The sequence below is a fragment of the Etheostoma spectabile genome, chromosome 22, assembly GCF_008692095.1.
Source record: "Etheostoma spectabile isolate EspeVRDwgs_2016 chromosome 22, UIUC_Espe_1.0, whole genome shotgun sequence".
NCBI lineage: Eukaryota > Metazoa > Chordata > Actinopteri > Perciformes > Percidae > Etheostoma > Etheostoma spectabile.
The window spans coordinates 19324340-19349827 of record NC_045754.1 but is presented as its reverse complement, the minus strand read 5'-3'; the positions used below and the strand labels follow the sequence as shown (position 1 = coordinate 19349827).

General features: G+C 39.7%; 1 protein-coding gene across 1 annotated transcript; it reads right to left on the bottom strand.

Moving 5' to 3' along the window:
- Positions 1–637: 637 nt before the first annotated feature.
- Positions 638–25288, bottom strand: olfm3a (olfactomedin 3a). The gene is made up of 6 exons (XM_032504184.1): positions 25169–25288; positions 6036–6179; positions 5336–5485; positions 2764–2983; positions 1678–1784; positions 638–1362 (listed from the first exon to the last, which is right to left on the bottom strand). Exons 1-6 carry the CDS (start codon positions 25286–25288, stop codon positions 685–687), a joined length of 1419 nt encoding a protein of 472 aa, XP_032360075.1. The 3' UTR covers positions 638–684.
- Positions 25289–25488: the final 200 nt, after the last annotated feature.

Sequence of the window (25488 nt, the reverse complement as noted above, 5' to 3'; positions counted from 1 at the left end):
CAAATCATTGAATGGCCGAGCTGATTGTTCAGATCAAGGCAGATAATCCATGTTATCTGCCAAAACCATTTTAATGAAATGTACAATATTAATTTCCATGAAAATGCACAGATATACTTTTATGGTTTGATTTTATAAAAAATACAAATGTTCTTTTTCCACAGATACATCCGTAACAGCAATAGTTTACAGGCCCATCTTTAAAACAGTGGCTAGTATATTTTAATAATCAGATAGCTTAACATGGTGGCAAATATGCAGGAAAGGTTGCCATTAAGGTTTCAATACTTTTAAATAGACAAAAATGCAAACACTGTAAGCAATACAGATTTGAAAAACACTATCATAGGAAATGAGACAAAATGTGGACATCCATGCAAAAGCTTTCGACAGTCTTTGGCTGGCAGACTCAACACATCGCAAATAAGGCATAACAGTCTGATCAGCAGCAATGGAAAGGAGTAAAAAATGTAGAACATGTTTCGTCAGTTGTTTTTTTTCAAGTATCAAGTCATTGGTGTCCATGCTCAATTCAGCCAGAGCCACAAATTAGAAAAGTTTTAATGGCAATTAAAGATACCATAGTCCACTTTTGACAGAAGAAAACAGCGTTAATTAGGAGGTCCTTTTTTTTTAAATATCACAAACGATGGTGCTTTAGTTTTGGTTGGAAAAGTATCATGTTTAAGAGTCATCATCAGTTTTTATGACATGAAAGAGGGTGACATTAAATATTACCTGGTGTCCGTTATTCCAGGCGTACAGTGCTCTCTCTCTGGCGTTGTAGTCAAGCATGGAGATGTGAAAGTACTGGTTGTGGAAAGGAATGTCTATGTACTCGTAAGTTGAAGTCTTGGTAGAGTAAGCGTAGTAAACCTTCGCTCCGGACAGGTGAGAGTTAGTGATGTAGAGCGTCCCACAGATCATGAATGATTCGCCCGCGTTCCTTTTGGAGTATTCGGTGTTCCAAGTCTTCATGACCTGTAGGGTGTCAGGGTCAATCTGGGAGATGACGACATTTCCAGCATTTTGATTGGTCGCGTACACAGCCCACATTCCCAGTTCGTCAGCCATGACGTCGATGTCGGAGTACCCCCCCCATGTGTACGGGTACATGTTGTGGAAGCCGGCGAATTCCAAAGCTCGCTGAGCCAACACGCTGCCTGTCTCGAAGCTGTACTTGACAATTATGTTGCTCTGGTACTTGTTGTAGTAAAGGGATCCGTTGTAGACAATGTGATTGGTTCCCTCCCATTTAAATGGGAGGTTGTAGGTTCGGGAAACCACCCCTGCTACAAAGTCGTCCATCGTCTTGTACTCGCGCACAATCTTGCTGTTAGTGTAACTGTCCATGTACCAAACCTACATCAGAGAAGATGAAGACAATGCGTAGTGAGAAACTCGATATTGCCTGGTACAACCATCAGACATAAACCTTTCCTAACTTCTATTTTTAAATAATTTATCTGATTCTACTTAAAAAAAGTGCAAATATGCAGTTCAAAAATGAGAAGTTCAGAAACATCACCACTCTAAATTAGCTTAATTCAAAACCCATTCCATGATAACAGTCTGAGGCAGTTGTGATATTCTACTTACTCTAAAAACACCACACAGATATCGTACTGTACACACTGCAAAGTCCTCAGAAAGCACTCCCCTGATCTCATAACTCACCCTGTAGTTTCTGGTCGATGCTAGAGGATCAGTCATCCATGCCCCAAACCGGGTTCCAGATGTCTTTATTGTAACAGGTCCAGTGATTTTCATTAATTTCCCACACGCTGTTAATAAAGAAATGCAGCGATAAGAAGGTGCTGTGGTGCTTTTTTGTCTCTAACTAGATTTCTCAAGCCCATTTCATGCCTGTGCCACCAGAGAGTGTGCCCTCGCTGCATACTAAGATAGCACTGGCAGCGAGCTGCTTGAAGCAGAATGTTGCAACTCCTGTTTGTGTACTCTACAGCTTTCTCATGCCTAGCTCATATTTTTTCCTTGTTTTCATTGCACCTAAATACAATGTAAATACAGACCTTGCTTTTTCCAAATTTTGTCTTTAATGTGGGTCTTATTCAGTCACTGCAAAGAAAATGACTGTGCGAAAAACACAGCTGACTAACAAACAGCCTGTAGACTTCCCTGTAGAATTATTGGATGCTGTGGTTGTAGGTCCCAAAACAGCCCCCCCCCCCTTTTCTGGCTGTTATGAGGCAATGAGGTACTACAGTATGTCACTTTCAGAAGCCTTCTTTAAAAGATTGGGGAACATTTTATTGTTTGAAGAGCCAAAGGCTGCCAAGACACCAAACATTCCACAAGAACAAAAACTAATTGCTTCTTTTCTTCACTGGCATGACATTGAGGTGAAAACTCATTGCCGTTAAACAGGTTTGTTTTTTTCTTTTAAAGGAAACACAGTCTTTGTGTGGGATGTGAGGGTAACACAACAAAGACAAGCAACAGACTTCTTAAGGTAACCTGCTGTACATAGATGCAGTTTAATAAACGCAGCTATGCTCATTTGTGATCTTTTACACACAAGGAAGTCCGGCTACAAAGGTTTATTTTAAGATCTACTTTTCTCCTTTTTTCTTCAGCTGCAGCAAAACAACAGAATACAATGAGGACAAAAAGACACTTTCCATGCAAACACTGTTGCAATGCTAGTACTACTTATTCACCAGTTACATTGCCAGCACTATCTCTTGTCAGACAATAAAAAAAAAACACTTCACACTCGCACATGCAGTGTTCACCACTTACTTAGTTTGCCCATACAGCTGCGGAGCCGGCCGTCCAGTCGCAGGACTCGCTGATAGAGCTCATCGTAGTCAAAGGCCCCAACCTCCTCCTGGATGCCTGTCAGCACTGCTGAGAGGTTCCTGATCTCCTCCTTGAACTGGGAAATGAGCGCAGCATCCATCTTGTACTGCTCCAGTACAGGGATCAACGGCTTCAGCTCGTCCATCTTGTCCTTAAGCTCCTGCAGTGACAGGGACAGCAGCAGAAAAGGTAAACAGAGAGAGGTGGTACAATGTGGATAGGTGTGATAGTCAGGGACAAACAAAACTACAGTTTGTTTGTCAGAGGAGTGATCCCTGCTTCAGTACATGGTCAAGTATTAGTTATCAAAAGAATGCATCCATGTACTGGGTAGACTGAAACGCTGTTTGCCCCTTGTTGTTCCAGTGTTCCAGGCTAACATGCAGTTGCACGTGACAGTAAGTCTGGTATTATTACTAATGAGAAAGCAGACTGATAGTGTACAGCATCAAATGGAACTGTAAGCTAACAATGAAGCAATAAACCATCCATAAATTCATTCGTTCACCCATCCATCCCCCATATATTTCAATGTTTAGCTTGTTGAAAATATATATTTATCCAGCCTAAATTATATTAGATTAGATTCAACTTTATTGTCATTACGCATGTACAGGTACAAGGCAACGAAATGCAGTTTGGGTCTAACCAGAAGTGCAATAGCAGTAAGTGCATGATATACAATGGTTTCATAAGTCCAGGACATGGATAAGTAGTGAATAAATATAGAAATGAATACTATGATAAACCGAATTTTACAGACAGATACAGTCCTATGAATACAATATATAAATAACAAGTATTGTGAGGAAGATTTACAGCTGGATATACAGGTGGATTTTACTATAAGTAGAAATTTTACAGATATGTACAATGAACATAATATACTAATGGTTTACAGAGTTTACAGGTGAATATGTACTATGAATATACATACAGACAGCTATTATTATGGACAGAATTTTTACAGCTAGATCTTTATAATAAGTTAGGCTAAAATGTGCAGTATAACAATGATTTAAGGTAGTACAAATAAAGTTTGGGCAGAAGCTATCCGAATTAAGGTGTAGTGGAAAGTAATTTTATATTACAGTTAAAGTACGGTATTGCAGATGTATATGTAAACAATTGGTACTGTAAATAAACAGTCAGCAGTGCAAATTGAAATACCAGTCAAGGTAAGTAGTGCAAAAAAGATGCAGGCATAAACAGTTGTTACTATAGTAACAGTCAACAGTGCAGGTGAAAATTATAGTATTGCAGATAAAGCATATGATGTAAGATTTACATATGATATATAGATTTATTGGTGGCCAGCGTGACCACGACTTTGTTCTTGTCCTTGCCATGCTAGTGGTTATTCCACACAGTTACTTCTTCAACGCTTTCAGTGTCTCTAGTGTTGCGACTTGCCACACTAGAGATATTCCTACTCCTATACCAGATGTCCAGGGCCATCCACACAGGGCAAAATAGCGGGTGAAGCAACCAAGAGATGTAAGCACTTTTTGAATTAGAGAGCTTCTGAATATTTCAATGAGTCTATATTCTTTATTTTCCTTGACATACAAAAGGTCTGCACACTGACAAAGAAGTTAGGGGGTTAGATTAGGTGTCATACGATTTCTTGGCCAGCAAAGTGACTTCCTTAACCCTTGCATGGTATTTGGGTCAAATTGACCCATTTAGAGTTTTTACAAGAAGAAAAATGGTACAAATACATTTTTTCTACCTGAAAATCAACAGTCTTACTTTATTTTCTGAGATAAACATGTTTTCCTGACTCACTTGAGAAAAGTATTCTGGATATGACCACTTTTTTCCATAGTGGATTTTTAACATGAATTATAACCTTATGACAAAAAAAAAAAATCCCACTTCCATTTTGAATTGCATTTCCTAAACATACATGTTATCTCAATTGTTTGAAATTGATTTGTTAAGAGATTATGAAGTAAAATTTTATTTCAGAATTTATTTTAAAACCCCAAATAAGTCACAGGTCAATTTGAGCCGAGGGACACGAGACAATACAAGGGTTAAGTTACTTTGGACAGAGTCGATCCCGTAGTGTGGGGGATACTACGGGATTTACAGTCTTTATGCTGAGCTAAGATAACCAGCTGCCAGCTGTAGTCTTATATTTACAATAAAGACATACGAGTTGAATTAATCCTTGAAGTGGAATTGTAAAGGTGGATCTATTTATTTAAGCCTAAAACAATAAAAGCTGTAGAGTTTCTCATCAATGGAATGTGATGTAATAGAGATTAAATCTGATTTAGGCCAGTCATTCCCCTGTTTTTTTTCTAGTCTTTCTGTACCTCTCTTCTTTGAAATAAAATTGTAAAAAATGCCGAAAATGTAAGTAATGCATAAAGTATGTATGTATAAGGTTCAATCCCACTTGAAAACATGTTTATGGTGTAAATGGCATTCATGAAATCTTAAAGGAGGAAAAACAAATAGAAAAGATCTATTGAACATTTGATTAAACCAGGCTGTAGAATACCTGGAAGTTTCTGGCTATGATCCTGTCGTCCTCAATCTGTTTGAACTTGGTCCTCAGGCCCTTCATCTGGTTTTCCATCTTCATGACATATTGGAAATCCCTCTGAGTCCGCAGGTTCAGCACCTCAATGGACTGAGACATGTTCTGCACCTAGAATAAAACAACGATAAAATATCAACTCAAACAGGGTTAGCACTCACAAATTGGACATTTAGCGGTACAGTATAGTATAGTATAGTATAGTGCAGTATAACATAGTTGAGTATAGTATAGTTAAGTCAGCAGGTGAATTGAGGATGCCTTCCCTTTTGCTCCTTATTGAACCTTAAACTGCAACTAATTAAAAAGAAATCCCTGGTGAGTCTGTCTGCAAGCGTGTTTGTGTTTGTGTGTGTGTGTGTGTTTGTGTGTGTGTGTGTGTGTGTGTGTGTGTGTGAGTGTGAGTGTGAGTTGTGTGTGTGTATGTGTGTGTGTGTGTGTGTGTGTGTGTGTTACAGGCTATTTTTGAAAAAGAAAAACCATGGCAGGCCTGGCAGAGGTATACCCGTATTACAATGCACATGATAAACATTGTATATTACACTCCTCAAATGAACAAGCTTATAGAAATGTGTTCCTTTTCTAATTCCCATCTTTAACGGTGTGTGTGCTTGTATGTGTGCATGCTGCACTGGGGTGGTAAATATCCCATCGTGCTTACCTTTTCCAGTAGCTGGCGGAGCTGTCTGCTCTTGGCATCTCTGGAGCACAGACTCTGTCCCGGTGCCACCACTGTGCAGACGCAGCGCCCATCAGCATCCTGGGCCGAGCTGTACACCTGCCAGCCCTCCTTTGGGCTGATAGTCTGTAAGCACAAACAAATAAATGTATGCAATAAGGGTAGATCTATATTTTAGGTCATGTATTGCACAATCATTCAGTTCATATTTATATGACACCGGCTCTCTTTGGAAAGCTCTTATGCTCAAGTAATTCTAAGCTTAGCAACAAATATGTCTTTTCCACCAAGGCTAACCAGGTGCTGGTTCTGGTTCTGGTGCTATTGCCAGTTTGGTGCTGGTTCTACTCGCCAATTATCTAAGAACCAGCTCGATTTTCCACAGCCTGAAAGCCAGAGTAGGGCTACGTCACAACGTGACTGCAAGTACCTCCGTTGTCATAGCAAGGCGACATGACAATCAACAATAATGGAGGACTACATACCGATACTTTTGCTCCTGGCTTTACAAATTCCCACTGGAATTCAAAGACGGGCCTTGACAGCTATTTGCGAACGCTATGGACAGAGGATACTCTTAAGAAGAAAGGGAATTATCTCACATGATTTAACTTTGATTATAATCTTTCGCTAGCTTGTGATGGTAACATCAGTAGCGTCAAGCTAAACACTGTTAGGGTGAACAGACGCCCCGGTTTGACCGGGGCAGTCCCAATTTTCCCGACAAATAGCCTATTGGGACCCACTCCCAGCACCTGACGTAACCGGTTCTTATCTCTAGACCAGTGCTAAAGTTGGTGCTGAGTTGGAACCCGTTTTCTTGGCCCAGAGCCAGGTTTATTTGTGTGGAAAAGCAAAGAACCAGTTCAATATTTGGCACTGACTCCGACCCAGAACCAGAACTGCCTTGGTGGAAAAGACATAAGGACATGCTGCTACAGTCAGTGCTAAGAGTGGTGCGCAGCTACACACTTTGCGTCAAACAATGATTTCAATTTTAACAATATAATAATTATCAGTTCATAAATTGAATGTCTCAGGTTGGGTCTATTTGTTTTTGTGTTTATAATGTTTCAGAAATAAAATATAAATTCATATGTGACGCACATTCTGAAGCAGCTATTCTGCATCCCCAGAGGTAATATTCCCTTTATTACAAATATTTGGGCATCTAAACTGCTGACACATTTGCAAGCACATATAAATAAATGTAACAACATGTTAACTTATAGAGAAAAATGGCTTTTTTAGGGAGAGGGTAGCATGTCAAGCCTTCACTCAGGTCTGAAATATGGACATCATTTATAGAAGTAGAACTGTCTCCACCCTGTCAATCCTTTAGCTTGCACATTTATAACAGGTGATCGCTATTGTACTTAATATTGTAAAAGGGAGCTCAGCATTGCATTTTGTCATTGTACCCCCCCGCTAACTAGGGAGCCTAAGGTTGTGATTTTAGAAATTGGCTCATACACCACAAAAAAAAGAAAAAAAAGAAATGTTGTCATGTTTAGATAAGAACTCCCATATTTATTCATCTATACATTTCCCGTGACTTTGCCAAGCAGATTTAATCAGCTGTAGTTAGCAAGCTATCATTAGATCAGAATTAGATTCAGACTTATGACTTTTTAATGACTAGTGATAAAATGAGAACCATTCAAACCCTGTCCCAATAGGCAAACAGGTTTGTTTCATTCAGCCGCAATAAGAAGTCGGTCTGCTACTTCAGAACAACGGACAGCATCATGGATTCATCAACAATACATAGTGCTGATATTTCACGGTTGGAACCATAGATCCCAACAAGCCTCAGATAGAATCAATGAGTCAGACTGGAATTACATATTCAACTAAATATCCCCTCTGCCCCTGCTACTAGGGGCTGGAGACAGGGGATGGCAGGTTAACAAGGGACTTGCAACCTGGTCATTCTGCACCCCCCCCCTCCCTCCAATTGCCTACTGTACATGCATGATATCATGCTAAGACTGAGGGCAAAGCTGCAGCTCCCAGGATGTCAACACCCTGACCTGATGCTGATCAATGTGGAAGACATGGAAATACAGATCCAGCATTGACCTGTATCACAGTGTAAAGCTAGAAGTAATAACGATCTTGAGACAGAAAATGAAATATTATACTCTTATTTCCTTCCAACATACTCCTGTTTGGACGCTCAGTGAAGATACTTGGACAAGCAGGACAGATATTCGTTATGCTTTATTGGTTGTAGTCACAGTTGTGTGAAAGAAATAGACAGTGGACGTGCCATCATGAACCAAGTTTAATGTTTAACTTGCTCCTCGGCCTTGATTGTTAATTCTGGATCCCACTCCACTGTAGGTAGTAAGGGAGTTAGACGAGCATGCTCACATTTGCAGCATAGATTAGACAAACACACCATCAATCCACCTCTTACACTTACTGTATGCTGTTGTGTTTTTGGTTTTGGAGAGGCTGAAAAAAGACACTCTCCAAACTCTATATACAGATTATGACTATGTTTACACGTGAACGGCTATTTTCATAAAAGGGACATTTCAACCTCTCCGGTTTAAAAAATTACATGGTGCGCAGCTGTCAGTTTTCAGAAAAGTGTTCATTTACATGTACCCATGTGATATGCCGTCAATGCCGTCACGAGCATGCCAGACCTGTAGGTGGCAGTGTAACAAGAAGCTCAAGCCCACGTTAGCCAATCAGAATCCTCTTTCTTCTCTTCCTCACTACCTCGGCTTCTTAAACCTCCGTCTCAGTTTACATACAAATGTGCATGCAAAGATTTCCAATTGCTGTAGATTGCCAGTTTTTAAAAAGACTCGTTTTTAGAGGCAAATTCTCCGTTTGCATGTAAACAAACAAAATAACGATGTACGTATAAACGGGGTCTATCACTCTTAATACAGCCTATGCACACCGCTTCAATGTAGGGAAATCCAAAGCTTGACAGGCCGGCTGTGCCACTATGTTAGAGCTGTGGGGTTGTCTAGAGATAATGCACAACATCTTGCCATTCAGAATCATTCAGAAAACTGAAGACATGAACTTTAAGTAACTTCAAGTACTTTTTTTCAATTATTCATAGGACCGGTGGCCATGAACTCTTTAGCAGTGGAGCGATCGAGCTGACGCTTCAATCAAGACAAAGCAGACAAGCAAGTCTGAAAATGCTTTCGTAATCCCGTAAATATTTATGTACTTTGCCACCAAGGACTCTGCGAGTAAACCCTGTCATCCACTATATATCTGAGTGACACATCTGAAGAAAAAGAAGGCAAATTTTGAAGAACGAGGTTTATGAAGGAAAGGAAAACAGTGCCTGAAAAAACAATGAAAAGAGGAGAATGCTGACAAAGAACAAGAAAGAGGACTTGACTGTCATTTATGGGGAAAGAGTTAGATGTATGAGAGTAGATATGCAGACAGATGCAGTGGCTTGCATAAATTTATCCCTCAACTCATCTCATCATCTTATGATTGCTGTCCCTGTCCGTCTCTGTACAGATATACAGTGGCTTGGATAGGTTACACACCCATGCTAAAGTCGATTAAAAAGAGGTATTAAAAAAACATCTTTTGCAAATTGATCTTAATGCCTTAATTAAAAAAATGTAGGAAAATCCAACCTTTTAAGGACACCGATTTTCTTTGTGAATGAATAATGTATTGTAAATAGATAAATGTTCTTACTTAAAATACAGGGTCCATAGGTATACACACCCCTATGTTACATTCCCATAGAGGCGGGCACATTTTTATTTTTAAAGGCCAGTTATTTCATGGATCCAGGATACTATGCATCCTGATAAAGTTCCCTTGGCCTTTGGAATTGAAATCCCCCCCCGACCCCATCATTACATACCCTTCACCATACCTAGAGATAGGCATGGTTTTATTTCAGTTAGCTTAATAGCTGTTTTGATTTGCACTGAGAGATGATCTTATGGAAAGTGCCCCATGCCAATCTCTATGTATGGTAAAGGGTATGTGATGATGTGGGGGGGGGAAAAATTGGTGTCCTTAAAAGGTTGGATTTTCCTAAATGTTTTGAACTAAGGCATTAAGATCAATTTCCAAAAGATGTTTTTTTATTCCTCTTTTTAATCAACTTTAGCATGGGTGTGCAAACTTATTTAAGACAATGTATGTCTGTACAGAGAAGTACAGGGACAGCAATCATAAGATGATGAGATGAGTTGAGGGATAAACAGGAAGAGAAATTAAAAAAAATAGGCAGCTACAGTAGAAGGCACGGTCAGAACAGTCCATCTGTTGCTTACTCGTGCTTACCCACTGATTAAAATCCCTTGCTAATTCATGACAACAGTATCATACATGATGAACAACATGGTTTATCCCATGTGGTTTTATAACATTGGATTTTATTTATGAAACTGTGTTGTTGATAAGGCCAGGCTAATTTTCAATATGTTCTATCTCTAAAGATCAGACCCAAGGCTACAATGGTTTCACAAAGCTGCGCGCTAAAGTCTAGTCATTAATCATCCTCACAAAACAGCATCCAGCAGCTCAAAGCTCTGCCTAGCCGCTCAGCAAAATGTTTCGATCTCTGCACAGGCATCTCTCTCTCTCACACACACACACACACACACACCACACACACACACACCACACACACAACACACACACACAACACACACACACACACACACACACACACACCACACACACGCGCGAGTGGTTACATACAGCATGTACTGCACACACAAACACATGACCAGTTGCCAGGACCGATTCATGTTTCATCTGTTCTGCTTGATCTCCCAGTCTTTCTTGGCCAGGGATGGACTCATCAATAATAGTCATCAATCATTACAGAACAAAGTTGCAGACAGACAATATTTTGTGCCAGTATCCAATATTCAACAAGTCAAAACAAGAAATCAACTGCAAAATGTATAACCCCTCCAGGTTTTATTGAGGATTAAGGATCACTAGCCCAATCGGCACTAAGATGCATTAACCCTTTATGCAATCAGTCCAGATTTATTATTTTAATCAATACTTTCCCATGGTCTTAACATATCATGGGTAAACATATCTGGATAATGTATCAACCATAGACTGTTTTATAGCATCAAATAACTAATACAAACAAAACTTCTCAGACAAATGAATACTTGAACCAACACCGGCGTGATCAGACCTACCTAAAATGACAGAAACCATCTTAGGGATTTTTTTTTTTTTACTCTATACTTTGATTTCTTAGTTTGGCCCATCTGCTAACACAGAGCGGGCGAGGTTTATGAACTATAATGCGGCCAGCCGCAGGGGGCTGTTTTGGCTTCACTTCTGTGGCGCTGTTAAGCAATCCATCTTTATATAAAGCCTATTATATCAACCTAAGACAGATTGTATGTGCCATTTCTTACATAGCCTCTAAAATTAATTTTACCTGATTTATTCAGACCACCTTTTGTGGTAAGCTATTTTTACATCTTTTATTCATTTCTTCATTTGTAGCTTTTAACTCATGGGGGCTTTTTTTAAACACAAATCACTTTTTTTTCAATGCCATCTACATTCTACAAGCAAAGATATAACACGATAATAGAAACGCTTTACAATATAACTTAACTAAACTACACTAAAATTATGGTGCGTAAAATTACCATAGAACTGTCTCTACATCTCTGTAACGCCCCATGTCTTCCTATAATTTTCAAACAGGTTCAGATTTGTCACTTTATTAGAAACCTTCAATGTACAATTATTCACATTAAAGCATGAACCCGACATCCTACAGTGTTATCTAACATTGACCTGCTATTTGAAAAACAGGCCTCTTATTATTCAAGGATCTAATATAACTTACTGACTCAAAGATTATATGACAGTCCAGTAACCACTTATAATGAATGATCATGGACTATATTACTTTTATTGCTGCACACAAGGTCAGTCGCTCTTCTAGTCCCTATTAATGTTGGGCTTTTATGAGGCAACTTGATTAAACCGTGAATTAGCACTCCAATTTTTCATGCCACAGTGAATCCAAGAGTGACGTTTACAGTACTGTATAATATGACTGTATCCGTCATCTGGCCACCAAGGAATTTCCAAATGACAGGAAAAGAATTGGAAGCATTTATTTTTACCATAAACATTTTTTTGACATAAAGCAAAATGCTCAATTTATGCATTATCATCTTTTGGCAAGCCACAGGTTTACTGTTTGTGTTGTTTCTGTTGTGTTTATTGCAGGACTACTTTGCTGTAATTGTATTAGGTGCTATATAAAACCTGTACTGTATATACAGTAGTATAGCCTTTATTGGCCAGTGTACTCCTGTAATGTTACATTTTATAGTAGTATTCCCAGAAACAAAATATTAAGCAGGCAACTATTTCTTTCAAAAGGTTATCAGCAAGTATTTTTTTTGTCTCAAAATAAATGATATAATTTACAAATAATATTGGTAGAGTTGCCTGTTTCAGCCGGTTAAATTTGGACTTCCACATTGTCGGTAAGTACATTTTTTAAGATATTAAACTACCATAGTACAGATATGTGTGTTACCAATATAAAGTATAAATAATATCTAGATATTTATATTTTTCATTTTTTTTTTAGACATTGTACTATCACTCTACATGCCCTGCACACCCATATAAGAATTATTTGTTTATTTTTTATTTACATGGCTAACATCTTGATTTTCTAAGGTCTTTTTAACTGTTTCTGTGCTATATTTCTAAGATGTGAACTTTGCACGTAATTTCGCCCTACAGTGAACTGTGGTATGACAATAAAGAAATCTTGACTCTTGAATAGTACTGGTTTAGATTTGGCAGTAAGTAGGGGCGGCTGTGGCTCAGTGGTAGAGCGGTTGCCTGCCAATCGGAAGGTTGGTGGTTCAATCCCCGCCCCTGCAGTCATTGTCGAAGTGTCCTTGGGCAAGACACTGAACCCCGAGTTGCCCCCGGTGCTGCGCATCGGAGTGTGAGTGTGTATGAATGTATATCTGATGAGCAGGTGGCACCTTGTACGGCAGCCCCGGCCACAGTGTATGAATGTGTGTGAATGGTGAATGTATCCTGTAGATGTAAAAGCGCTTTGAGCAGTTGTTAAAACTGGAAAAGCGCTATATAAATACAGCACATTTACATTTAAATATTTTAAGTGAAAAAAAAAAACTATTCTGTTGTCATTTGTCAATAAATGACGTTTGTAAGTCAGTCACGGCTGATATCTGTTATGTTCATCTGGACAACTTTGGTGGTTTACAGCTAGCACGCTGTTCAAAGGTGGACTTTCAAAATCTTGGATTACTCAGTACAAACATGCAAAGTCAATGGTGCACCTGCAAAGCATAACCCATCATCTTGGGGAATTCTTCCCTGTGGAAGATATGATTCATGCTCTTCACAGCAGACAGGTATCGTGCCAATCACACACCTAATTGAATCCCATTTCTGTTTGCTGTTCTTTCATCATCATGTATTTTACTTTGGCTGCTTCACACTGAACATTATTTTTGTCCTCATCAACCTTTTTGTGTGATTGAGGGAAAGACGTAGGGGGTTGATGAGGGAGGGAGGGAGGGTGAGTAGGTTTTTATGGGTAATATGGTTACGATTGAGTTAGTGAATGATGTCAGGGAGAGCTAGCCGCCGTCATCAAATCCGGATCACTTCCTTTGCCCTCACCCGTGACCGTGAGCAATTTAGAATTACAGTTTTGAAAACACGGGTGACGGAGCCGGAATATTAGGTTGTGTTTGCTTCCTGCTTTACTTTTCATGCACATTTTTCAGATCCAAAAAAACCTTGTGTGGCCTTGGTCCTCTTGTCCTTTTACCCTGCATTCTTTTACAGTCAATGTTGTTACCAATTGTAGATAAAATAGGAAGGTTTCGTATTTAAAATGAATTGCTTTATATACTTTAATATATATTTCCACACCAGTAATTCTCACTACAGTTAAGTAACATTTCTGTAAACTCACTGCACTTCTAATTTGACAGAAGATATTTGGCTGCTCTTTGCACCCTGCATGGAAACCTAGTTGGACTCAGGGACAATTGTGTTTACTGCTAAGTGGATCTGTTTTAGCAACTCCCAAGATTTTTTTTCTTTGCGATCACTTTTTTTTTTTTTTATTTAAGCAAAAGTGCAAAACGTTGGTCCAGATGACGATATACAGAAAAGTACACTACACACACCGAAGATGGCACAGTGTACCTCCTCCACAATCCTTCCCTGCGACCAATACAAAGAGAGGGAGGAGGGAGACACAACAAAAGCTCAGCCACCGCCAAGATTGACAACAAGTCCATATACTGCAGCTGACTATGCAGCGTAAACAAATGTCCACCCTGCTGAGTAAAGCCCGGGTCTCTTGATCTAATTTCTTTTGCCAGTCTCATGATTGCTGATTGCATTTTCTATATGAGTCTGGCAATGTGAAGGACTCCCCAGAGGGACTCCACAGGTGAGAAGCGGGCAAGCAAAAAATTAAAAGATTGGCAGTGGCAGAAATCAATCTGTATAAATACAGTCTAGATAAATAGCATAAGAGGTATCCGACTACCTCAACAGCATCAGCTAGAGCTGCAGAGTGGAAACACAAATAATTTAATTCTAAGTAGCCATTACCATTGTTTTTTTCACTGGAGTGTAACATATGGAAGTGGAAGCTTACTCTCAGCTGGCAGTTCCTCAAGTGGCACCTTTCTTCCCACAGTTCTCAGACATAACTGGAAGATACGTATCTACTTTGCTTTGCATCAACTTGTTTTAAAACCTGGATTACAACTTTAAAATTACCACTGTGTGAAACTTAAAAACAAATCCCTGTTAATAAATGCATTTACTTCAAGCCCATGTATTAATAGTTAAAATGGATGTACTACCTTGTGTTAATTTTTACTCATATATGATTCCTCTTACTCCTATTGGCTACTGGGATAAACTTAACTCATTCATATCTAAATATATATGGGAAGGAAAGAGGCCTCGTTTAAAACTCACAACTCTTCAACAAGACAAGGCACAGGGAGGGCAGGCTCTCCCAGATTTTAAGATGTACTTTTGGTCCTTTGTGTTACGCCCTATATCTATTTGGTTCAATCCTGGTTCTTCAGTCTCTTAAAGACCAATTGAGGAAAATGTGTCACTGCCTCACAGACTGCAGGACCTACTGTATTTCAACATTACGTTTAGGCCCTATAATTCCATTTCTACTCACAACCTTTAGCAATTTAGTGAAACATGTGCGCAAAGCTCCTATATGGCACAATCACTCCCCAATTTTCAACATTTTTTGACTTCTTAAGGGCAATATACCTTTTTCATTCCCACATTGGAAGAATAGGGGAGTTTTTGTTTTAAAAGACCTGCATTGCAACCATGGCTTTAATGATTTACAGGCTGAGTATGATCTCCCGGGATCATCTTTTTTACTCTACTTGCAGTTAAGGTCAGCCATGAAGGTATATGGTGTCCCATGGGAATCAGCTCTCCACACACATCCTCTTCATATAATATTTACCTCAGTGGGACCAACACGAGGGAATGTCTCTAAACTTTACAAATTTATTTCTGATCCTGCCAAACGATTGCCAGTAGAAACCACATGGCATAGGGACTTAGCTGCTATAAATGTTGAAGATATCTGTTGGAAAAATTCGTCTCGTACATCTAAGAATCCAGATCATCAACTAATACATTACAAATTTGCTCATAGGATAGGATGTACCTTACCCCTAGAAGGCGCCATTCTATGAAAATGACTACATCTCCCAATTGTGACCTATGTCTACTCGATGTCCTGGGGTCGTTTATGCATATGTACTGGGAATGCCCCAATGTGATTAGGTTCTGAAAGATGATATCTCTCACTTTGAGTGACATGCTTGAAATTAGGATTTTAGTCTCTCTGATTTTGCTCCAACTAAATGACGACTCCTGTTTAGATTTGTCTGGCCTCACGGCAGCTAAGAAAATGTTGGCCTTGAGATGGCAGCCGCCACATATCCACAACCTGGCAGCAACAGGCCAACTCACTTCTTGAAATTGTTTCGATGGAGTGGTCCGTGGCTCGAATACATGGCGCCAGCATTAAAACTATCCGGGCATGGGATGAAGAGCACACTTTAATTAATAAAAGGGTGCAGCATCATCATCTCTAGTCTTTTTGTTTTGTTTTTGGGGGGAGATATGTGGGGGGTGGGGGGGTACAGTTTTTTTGGTGTTACTTTTGGATTATCTTACATTTTGTGTGTGTGTGTGTGTGTGTTAAGGGATAAGGGGGCTGAAGAAAAAGAATAAAGAAAAGAGCTAAAACTGTGATGTGTAATGCTGTTAATCTTGTGCCTTTCTCAATAAAAAATTGAAAAATAAATCGAAAAATAAATACATTTAGAAACCAATCCAGGTGCCGGTAATGCCAATACAACTAAATCCCATATCACAGTAACGCTGCCGCCCTGCCTGCCACAAGACAGAGACCTAAACAGATGCTATCTATCCAGTCATCTGTCATCCTGTCCAAACAAAAAGCCACCAGTGTATTGGAGGCAAGTGAAGTGGAATGCGCATGTCAGTACTGTAACTGATGATTATATTGCTTAAATGAGTTAACATTTTAGCTCTAATGGCAGGGGAAGATGAACTTACATGTTCAGCCAGCTCTGTAACCAGACTGATACAGACATCTGAGACTGCTATGACAAATGGTAACGCCCCTAAACACAGCTGCAACAGCAATCCTGCCAACTATAATCCTTAGACCAGAAAAGGTTCCAGTAAGATACTGACAAAGAGATGATGCATGCTATTCAGGGAAAGAGGGAGGGGGAAAAGACACAGCTAAAGAAAAGGCAATCTTTTCTTGGATATGTGACTGTGAATAAAGGCTTTCAGGGAGATTAATTTACTAGAGGCGTGCCACCTTCTTGGCCACTTTGACCCCAGCGAGGAGAAGATTGAATAGATAATTCTGCAGGAGCTCGGCACATTCTGCCCTAGACAGTCTCTGAAAGAGCTCCAGCATTATCTTGTTCACACCCTCCTGCTTCTTCTCTAGGGTGTGCTTCAGTGAGTCTTCTGGCTGACGACATGTCAGTCATACGCACCACAGAGGATGATAATGAAACAGTCATAAAACATTATCGGTGGAGTAAAGCCAGTGGACATCTCCAGGCCACACTGAATGACACATGCATGCCAAGCGGAATGCTAAGCAGCTGTGGCAGCGCTCTAACGTCAAGTTATTTATAACATGCTAAAATAAAGTCAGGTTGAGGATGCCTCAAACTACGATGGGCCGTAAGTAGGGTAAGTAGGGGCGGCTGTGGCTCAGTGGTAGAGCGGTTGCCTGCCAATTGGGAGGTTGGTGGTTTGATCCCCGCCCCTGCAGTCATTGTCGAAGTGTCCTTGGGCAAGACACTGAACCCCGAGTTGCCCCCGGTGCTGCGCATCGGAGTGTGAATGCTATGAATGTTTATCTGATGAGCAGGTGAGGTGGCACCTTGTACGGCAGCCCCGGCCACAGTGTATGAATGGTGAATGTTTCCTGTAGATGTAAAAGCGCTTTGAGCAGTTGTTAAGACTGGAAAAGCGCTATATAAATACAGCACATTTACATTTAAATCAATGTAGCCAAAATTAAAACCCACTGTAGGATTGATAAGATAAGACTCGTGTATTAGGTACCACTTTAAGCACCCTCTTTTTAAGCATTACTCTTTCGGGATACCCGAGGAGGCCCTGTAATTGGAATTCTCACTCATTATGTTGGCAATTCTAGTGGAGCAGTCTGTTGGGATAAGAACTCTTCTTAAATTGAAGCCTGAATCCAATCTGTGTCATCAATATGCATATGTCTTGGCAGCATCTCACAGTGTTTGTAAAGTAAGAGTATGCTCATTAGTACAGTATTGCATAACAAACTCGGTTTCCGAATCTTGATAAAGGACATTCCTGCCATGTTAATGCCACAGAATCTGCAGACTTTTTTTAAACATTTGCAGCAAAGTTAGTTCACCTGATTATTTCTTGCTCTTTAGCAACCTTTTGAATTTTTTCCTTCTGATTATGCTCAGTATGTTGGGATGTTGAAGGTGTGGCAGAGGACTCCACTTCGACCTTCATTCTGATGTAGAAGCACAAGAACAGTTTGCTAAAAAAAAAATAAGATTATGCATCATTTGTATTGTGTGTGTGTGTGTGTGTGTGTGTGTGTGTGTGTGTGAGTGTGTGTGTGCTTGATGTATGTGTTCCCACTGGTTTGATATCAGCAAAGCAATATGATATAATTGCAATAATATGATCTAGTTGGGTAAAACTTACCAGAATACTATTTTAAACCACTGCATTAGTATGTTCACTGCATTTCACAAGGTTCTTTGAAGTTTTTGCAATTTATTACTAATAACTAACAACTACTTTCCTTAAATTACTTCCTATGCGTTTTACTTGGGTTTGTAATTTTCTGTTTCTTAGTAAGCCTTCCAGCAACTTCAAGAGAATGTCCCCAAACTTGTTGCTTTATATTAAAGCAGGATGTATGGACATGTAGGACCTACTGTTAATTCACAGTTTGGTTTGTAGACTTTACTGTTACTAGGCTACTGCTGATGAAGAAATTGGTCACATGTCCTTTGTACATTGGCGTTGTCACTATACGAGTGCTGAACATCTGTCCAAAATTCTGCTTCTTTAAATTTTGAAGAACAGATGAAATCTGATGTTTACAGTTAACATTTTAGACTGCCATTGACCTCGATTGTACAGCAGCTGCTCTGGAAATCTACAATTGACGGTTCGTTCAGTAAACCCCTCCCCCGAACAGTGACTGTCCAATTACAGCGTAGAAACCGTAACTAAGCACAGCAGGTTTGTCAAGCTTTGTACTTCTCCACATGTTGAAGCGGTGTGCACAGGGCTGTTACAAGAGTGATGCATGACATTTTTCAGAGTGTGGAGAGTTTTTATTCTAGCCTGTTGAAAGCCAAAGATAATAGAGTGAAGTACAAGATATAATTATTACAATTATGACTTTATCTGCTTTAACATAAGTTGCAACTGTTAGAATGCCTGGCTTAAAAGATGTATCTAAATACTTAGTGTGCCAAGGAGCACACCATGTGAGCTAAACAGCCAAACAGGGTTATGTTAGAAGGGAACAACAGTCTGCTCTTACATTATGTGCAGTTGACCAGTCATACAAAATAATTGCCAAAATACAAAATAGACACATTGCCCGTAAGATATTTTGTCTGGGTGCTATGGTATGATTTCATGTTTTAGGTAACCTTCAACAAACTCAAACTTAACTCTGCTCTTGTACTTCAAAATCAATCTATCTGCCTCTCTGTCTAAAGCTACTTAATAAGTTACGTTGCATTTTATCTTCGCAAGTAAGAAATTAACAAGCATAGCCCATAATCATCTCTCTGGTTGATTGAGTACATTATAAATTTCTTGAGACCACGAATGTCTTCCTTTCCTTTCAAGTCTCATCCAGTGATATGCATGACTGTAATTATAGCAATCGTAAGGGCAACAGAGGGAGAGGTTGGTAACTATGCCCCCGGTGGTTTCAACATCATGTCCCAGCTCCTGTAATTATGGCCTAGACTAATATTAACGGAGATGCATTCACCCATAAGGAGTGAAAAGTGCTCATAACCAGGGAAAGTCACTTTAAAGACGTATATCATCATATATAAAAAATAAAGTGGTTTTAAGCATTTCCTAATTATCCATATGAATGACATTGATTATCGATTTTTTGAATGAACAGGACAAGAAGCCAGAAAAGGGCAAAACGGCACAATGCAAGAACAGAAAATTGCTCCAAAGTAACTGGTGCTTTTCTATCATTGTCAGTACATGGACGTCGTATTACTAATTGACAGTATGAATTCAGTTGCCTGACAAACATAAGCTCGATTGAGTTATTCAACAGACAGAAAACCCATTACAACCTCGCACAGACACAGTCTACCTCCTCTCTAAGTCCGAGCGCCATATATTTAACCTGCAGCTGGCATAAACGATTCACATCCATCATCAGCGGACTTTCTTATTCCAGTCCATCAGCTCTGACAACTCCCTCCCTGCTTCCAACATGAAACATGCAGCGTCACAACTAATGACTTTGCTAGCAGTCTTGTGGCAAGCTGTTTGCTTTGTTTGTGTTGACAAATTATATATATATATATATATATATATATATATATATATATATATATATATATATATATATATATATATATATTTAGACGTGTCATCTTTGATTCGGCCCCCCAGGGGAAACGGTGATATGAAATATGAAATGCTTACGTGCATGTGCAGGTGTGTTCCCACAGCATCTCTCATCTTTTAACACGACATCTGTGCAAGACAAATTCTACCAAGTCTGAGAGTATCATCCACATAAATGCAAGCTGAAAAGAGATTTCAAAAGGACAGAAACAGCATCAGCTCCTTTAGCACCTTCAATGCCTTTATACATTTCATATGATTATCGATCAACAGGATGAGTGGAAGTAACATTTTCTCTGCAGGATTTCCCCAACCTTTGCAGCTTGTGATCACGTTTCAATCAGATTTTGATCACACATGATCAAAACCTTTCAACAGAAGCTGAGGCTGAAAACTATGACTCGGTAAATTGGCAAATCTGGCATTGTGGATTAGACCTTGTGTGTGAGTGTGACTGCATGCGGGTGTGTGTGTGTGTATATAGTATGTTTGCTTGCCACCTACTCACAGTGGCTAACACAAAGGGCGCCTGCCTACACAAAGCTCCATCCCAACGGTGGTGTAACTAAATTCCCAAGAGAAACTGCTCTTTAACATTCACATTATTCACAGATACTTTAGTTTTGTTTAACACAGCCATGCACATCATTTGTTGTTTATCCACCAAGGTGCAAACATATTAGGACAAATTAAGGCTTTCTAGGTACAGGTGTTAACCAGATTACTAACCAGATTACTTCAAATCCCGGGGAACAGCATGGCACTATTAAAGGGGAATTTAAATATAGATTTCAACCTGGACCCTATTTCCCCACGTTTTAGTGTCTAAGGAACTAATTGGGACAACAATTTTTGGAATTGGTCCAGTATTGAGTGAGAGCCCTGCCGGCCGGCAGCCATGAAATCCTATGGGGCAATTATGCACCACCAATGTATGTTTACTAAAAGTGCTTGTTTTCCCACTGCCAGGCTTAAATTGAAAATGTTTTGTTCTGAAATTTCACAGTGGTGACTTGACTCATTCACATTGTCAAAATCATCTAAATATTCAGCCATGACATAAACGTTGTTTAGATAACACTACGTTTCACATTCCAAACACAATAAAACTCTTCCTGGAACACCTCTCTCCAACTCGGAACTCCGCCATCTTTGGGCATCAAGACACCAAGACTTGGTTAGACACAATAACAAACTGACGTCAGTCAGTATGTAGTCCTATTACTCTGTAGGGTCCTTTCTATAAAGTACTCAGACACTTATAATAATAATCTGAGCCTTTTAGTGGGAAAAAAGTATGTTTTAGTAAACATACGACATAGAAGTGTTCTAGTTTGTGTTTTCAGAACGAGACTTATTTGTGAGCAAGACTGGGTTAGACCCAATTAAAAACACAAGGGATCAAAGCACTTTTAGTAAAGATACTTTGACGGTTTGTAATAGCCCTGAAGGAATGCATTGCAGCCCTTTTCTTGGATGCAGGTTGTTGCAATTTCAAAAAGTTGTTGTCTCTATAAGTCACTTTAAAACATGAGAAAATAGGGTGCGGGTTCACAAGATACCAAAGTTCCCATTTAGGCACAAAAGTCATGTCGTGTCAACGTATTGGTAGTTTTAGCAGAGCTAAAATACATCAAGTCTCTCAATCTACTGTTTCATTTCATCTTCTTCATCTTCCCAAAACATGTTCAGTTGCAAAAGTCACTGACTTCAAAATGTAAGTAGAATGATCATACTCATCTGGAGATACTGTGCTGTGGTACTGGAGGTACTGTGATACTGTGATACTTTAGGGACTATAACACTGGAGGTACTGTAATACTGGGATATTGTAGGTACTGGGATACTGGAGGTGCTGTTGTAGAGGAGGTAGGCTACTGTGATACTGTAGGTACTGTGATACTGGAGGTACTGTTTTAGAGGAGGTACTGGGATACTGGAGGCTGTGATATTGGAGGTACTGTGATACTTTAGGTACTGTAATACTGGAGGTACTGTGATACTGGAGGTACTGTTTTAGAGGTGGTACTGTGATACTGTAGGTACTGTGGTACTGGATGTACTTTGATACTGTAGTTACTGTGGTACTGGATGTACTGGGATACTGTAGGTACTGTGGTACTGGATGTACTGTGATACTGTAGATACTGTGGTACTGGATGTACTGTGATACTGTAGATACTGTGGTACTGGATGTACTGTGATACTGTAGGTACTGTGGTACTGGATGTACTGTGCTGCAATAGAGCCATAGCCTGTTAAAGACTGGGATTCCCAGTTCATAAAATAGAATTATATTGAAAGACAAAAAACTTGAATTATAACTTACAGAAAATCAATGTGATTTAACCTACCTCTCAAAATTGATTTTTAGCCATTAGCCGTGACGACTTAAAGGGACACTATGTCTCGTGAATCTTAAGAGAGCAACTGAATTCTGGCACCAGTCTTACGTCAGACTCCTGGAGTCTATTAAGTCTCTTTTTCTATTCCAATCAATATGTCCTCCAGGTGCAGAATATAATGTGCAATCATAAAAACACATATTCCAGTCATCATTTCGATCATGATGAGAGTAACACGGTATTGTTAGCAGTCACTGTGTAATTACCCGGCTGGCACAGACCATAAGGGAAACTAAACTATGCAAATATTTCATTTTCTCACAAAGGCTCCTTGGGGATCCGTTGTGTATGCAGAAGTAATATCACTCATGCCACACCCCGATAAACGGGAGTCCATACCATCAGCCCTAGTGTTAGCCAGTTTATCCAGAATAGATCTGGCTTCTAGGTTATTTTAAAGTTGCTGAAACTTAACCTATGGGGAAAAAAAAACAAAGGGCAGCACAAAGACAAACTGAAATGCCAAGAGGTAGAGGCTGCCACCCTTTACTATAATCAACAAAGCCTTGTGAACAAGGTCTGACAGCCTGTGAGTGACAACTTAATCATTTCCAGCGTACTGGTATACTATAAAAGGTTTGGCTTTCCAGATCACTTTTAAATACTGAAGTAGAAAGGCCTCTGGGGCTGTGCTAGCCATTTGCATGCCGCTCCTGCTCCAGCAATATCTCATATTACATATTCCTCAATGGCAATGGTGTCTTCATTGATTCACTAAAAAAAAAAAAAAATGATGAAAGACAGAAAAAGAACAGAATGATAATCTTTAGAAGTAACATATTTGTAAAATTTAAAGAGGTTAACACAGAGTAGATACCCAGAGCTCTCTTAACGCAACAACCAAACCTGAAGACCAGGGATGCATTAGGGCTGCCGTGACCATTTTCATAGCTGATTACATTTTATACTGAATTGCTAAACATGTAAGGTGTTAGGAATAACCACACTGAAGGCATTGAATTGCTAAAAAAACAAACAAAGGTTATTGAAATCATATGAAACTCACTTTGCAGCATTACATTGGATAAGATGTAATAAGGAGATATTTGATAAATGACGTTAAAGTGATTAACAATCAATTCATTTCCTATCTATGGACTAATCGATTAATCCCCTGATTGCTTCAGGACTAGGATAAAGGATCTGCCCTTAGGTGTTAGCATTACTCTGCTCTGCTTTACAGATTTATACAACTGCATATATAAAATGATGGATATCGTTTTTTTTCCCTTCTTCTATGGCTTGCTGCATAGCCAGAGAGCTTGTGTGGTGAAGCTTCAGCACCAGAGAGTGGACAACTCCGCACCAGAGAGTGGACAACTCCACACCCTCATCACCAGAAGACCCCGAGCAACAAGCTGATTCCTCCATTAATCATGAGGGACAGTTATACCATCCTTCCCTCAGTACAAATCACTGCCCATGCAATTCCATTTCCCTCAAATTTGGTTTGAGCTTTGTTGAGCACAAAGACGAACCAAATACTGACAGAACAGCAACACAGTATTGAATTAAGACAGAAGGGAGACCGCCCCTGGTGCCACTGGGACATTACCAGGCTCCTGCTGAACTATTAGTTATACAGGGCTCGATTGGAAGAATCTTTGGGTCTTATACTGTAAGCATTGCTACATATTAAAACATTCCATAACTTATGCTGACATGATTGTCTCACCTAATTGTGTCACAATTGCATCACAACTTATGCATCTTACAAACAAAAGAAGATCCACAAGTGGGCAAGGTAGGTGCATAATAAAAGGTGATTAGTCACTGATGACATTTTGTATTTCAGCATAACACAGTCATTTTTGGTACATTCAATTAAGGCAATGCAATACAGTGACGGTGGTTCAATGTTCTGCTTATTGTTTGACCAATAAAGAAGGTAACTGTCACGCAAAACTGCTTTGAAATGTGGCATTTTTATTTTTTTGTTGCTGATCGAAACGTTTTGCGGATAAAACAGCACTCAAATAATCTACCCGTACGAACAAATAAGGTCTATTTGTAAATTCGTCATACATCTACCAACTAGCACTGCATTTTCAAAATGTCCGAGGTTTTTTAATTGACTTGTTTTAGCCTACCTTTGTGGAGAAGCGCTGCAGGCACAGGCTTCTGATTAGTCATAGTTTTAAAATATTGTTATCGAAATAAGTGCAGCTATGTGCATTAAACCTTTACCGAAGTGTAGACCGTGCTATGGATTTATTAAGCTCCCTGAATTTAGTCCAACCAGGTTTATATTGCTGACGGTAAATCTGGCCACATTAAATTGTAGGACGTTTGAGTGAAGTTTGGCATGCCAGCCAGCCTCCATGAAAGGGACTGTCACCTATCGGTTTACTGTAAAGAACCTACAATGCGATCAAACCCGAGTATAATATAGTCGTTGGTAGTAAGCACTGGTTACAGCAACGCTCTGATATGAAACAAGTGGCAGTTCAAATGAAATGAGAAACTCACCATAGAGGGGTATAATCCGAAGATGGTGAGGGAGAGGACGGGGTACAGGACGCTCAACAGGACCCGCATGGTTACGGGCTCCGGGCAGCCACTTTTCTGCAAGGTGCAGTCCTTTAACATAGAGCTCCTGTCCTCTGGTTCACTCACCGCGTCTCTACTGCCGAACCACTGAGAGAGCGCTCCGACGCTGGCACAGGGACCTCGCCGTTACCGGCATCACACCCACAGCTCCCCGGTGCTCCGACTGAGGGCTGTGCCGAGAAAAAGTTTGGAGTGAGGGGGAAATATTCAAATATTTTACTTCCAGCAGACTGCAGGGG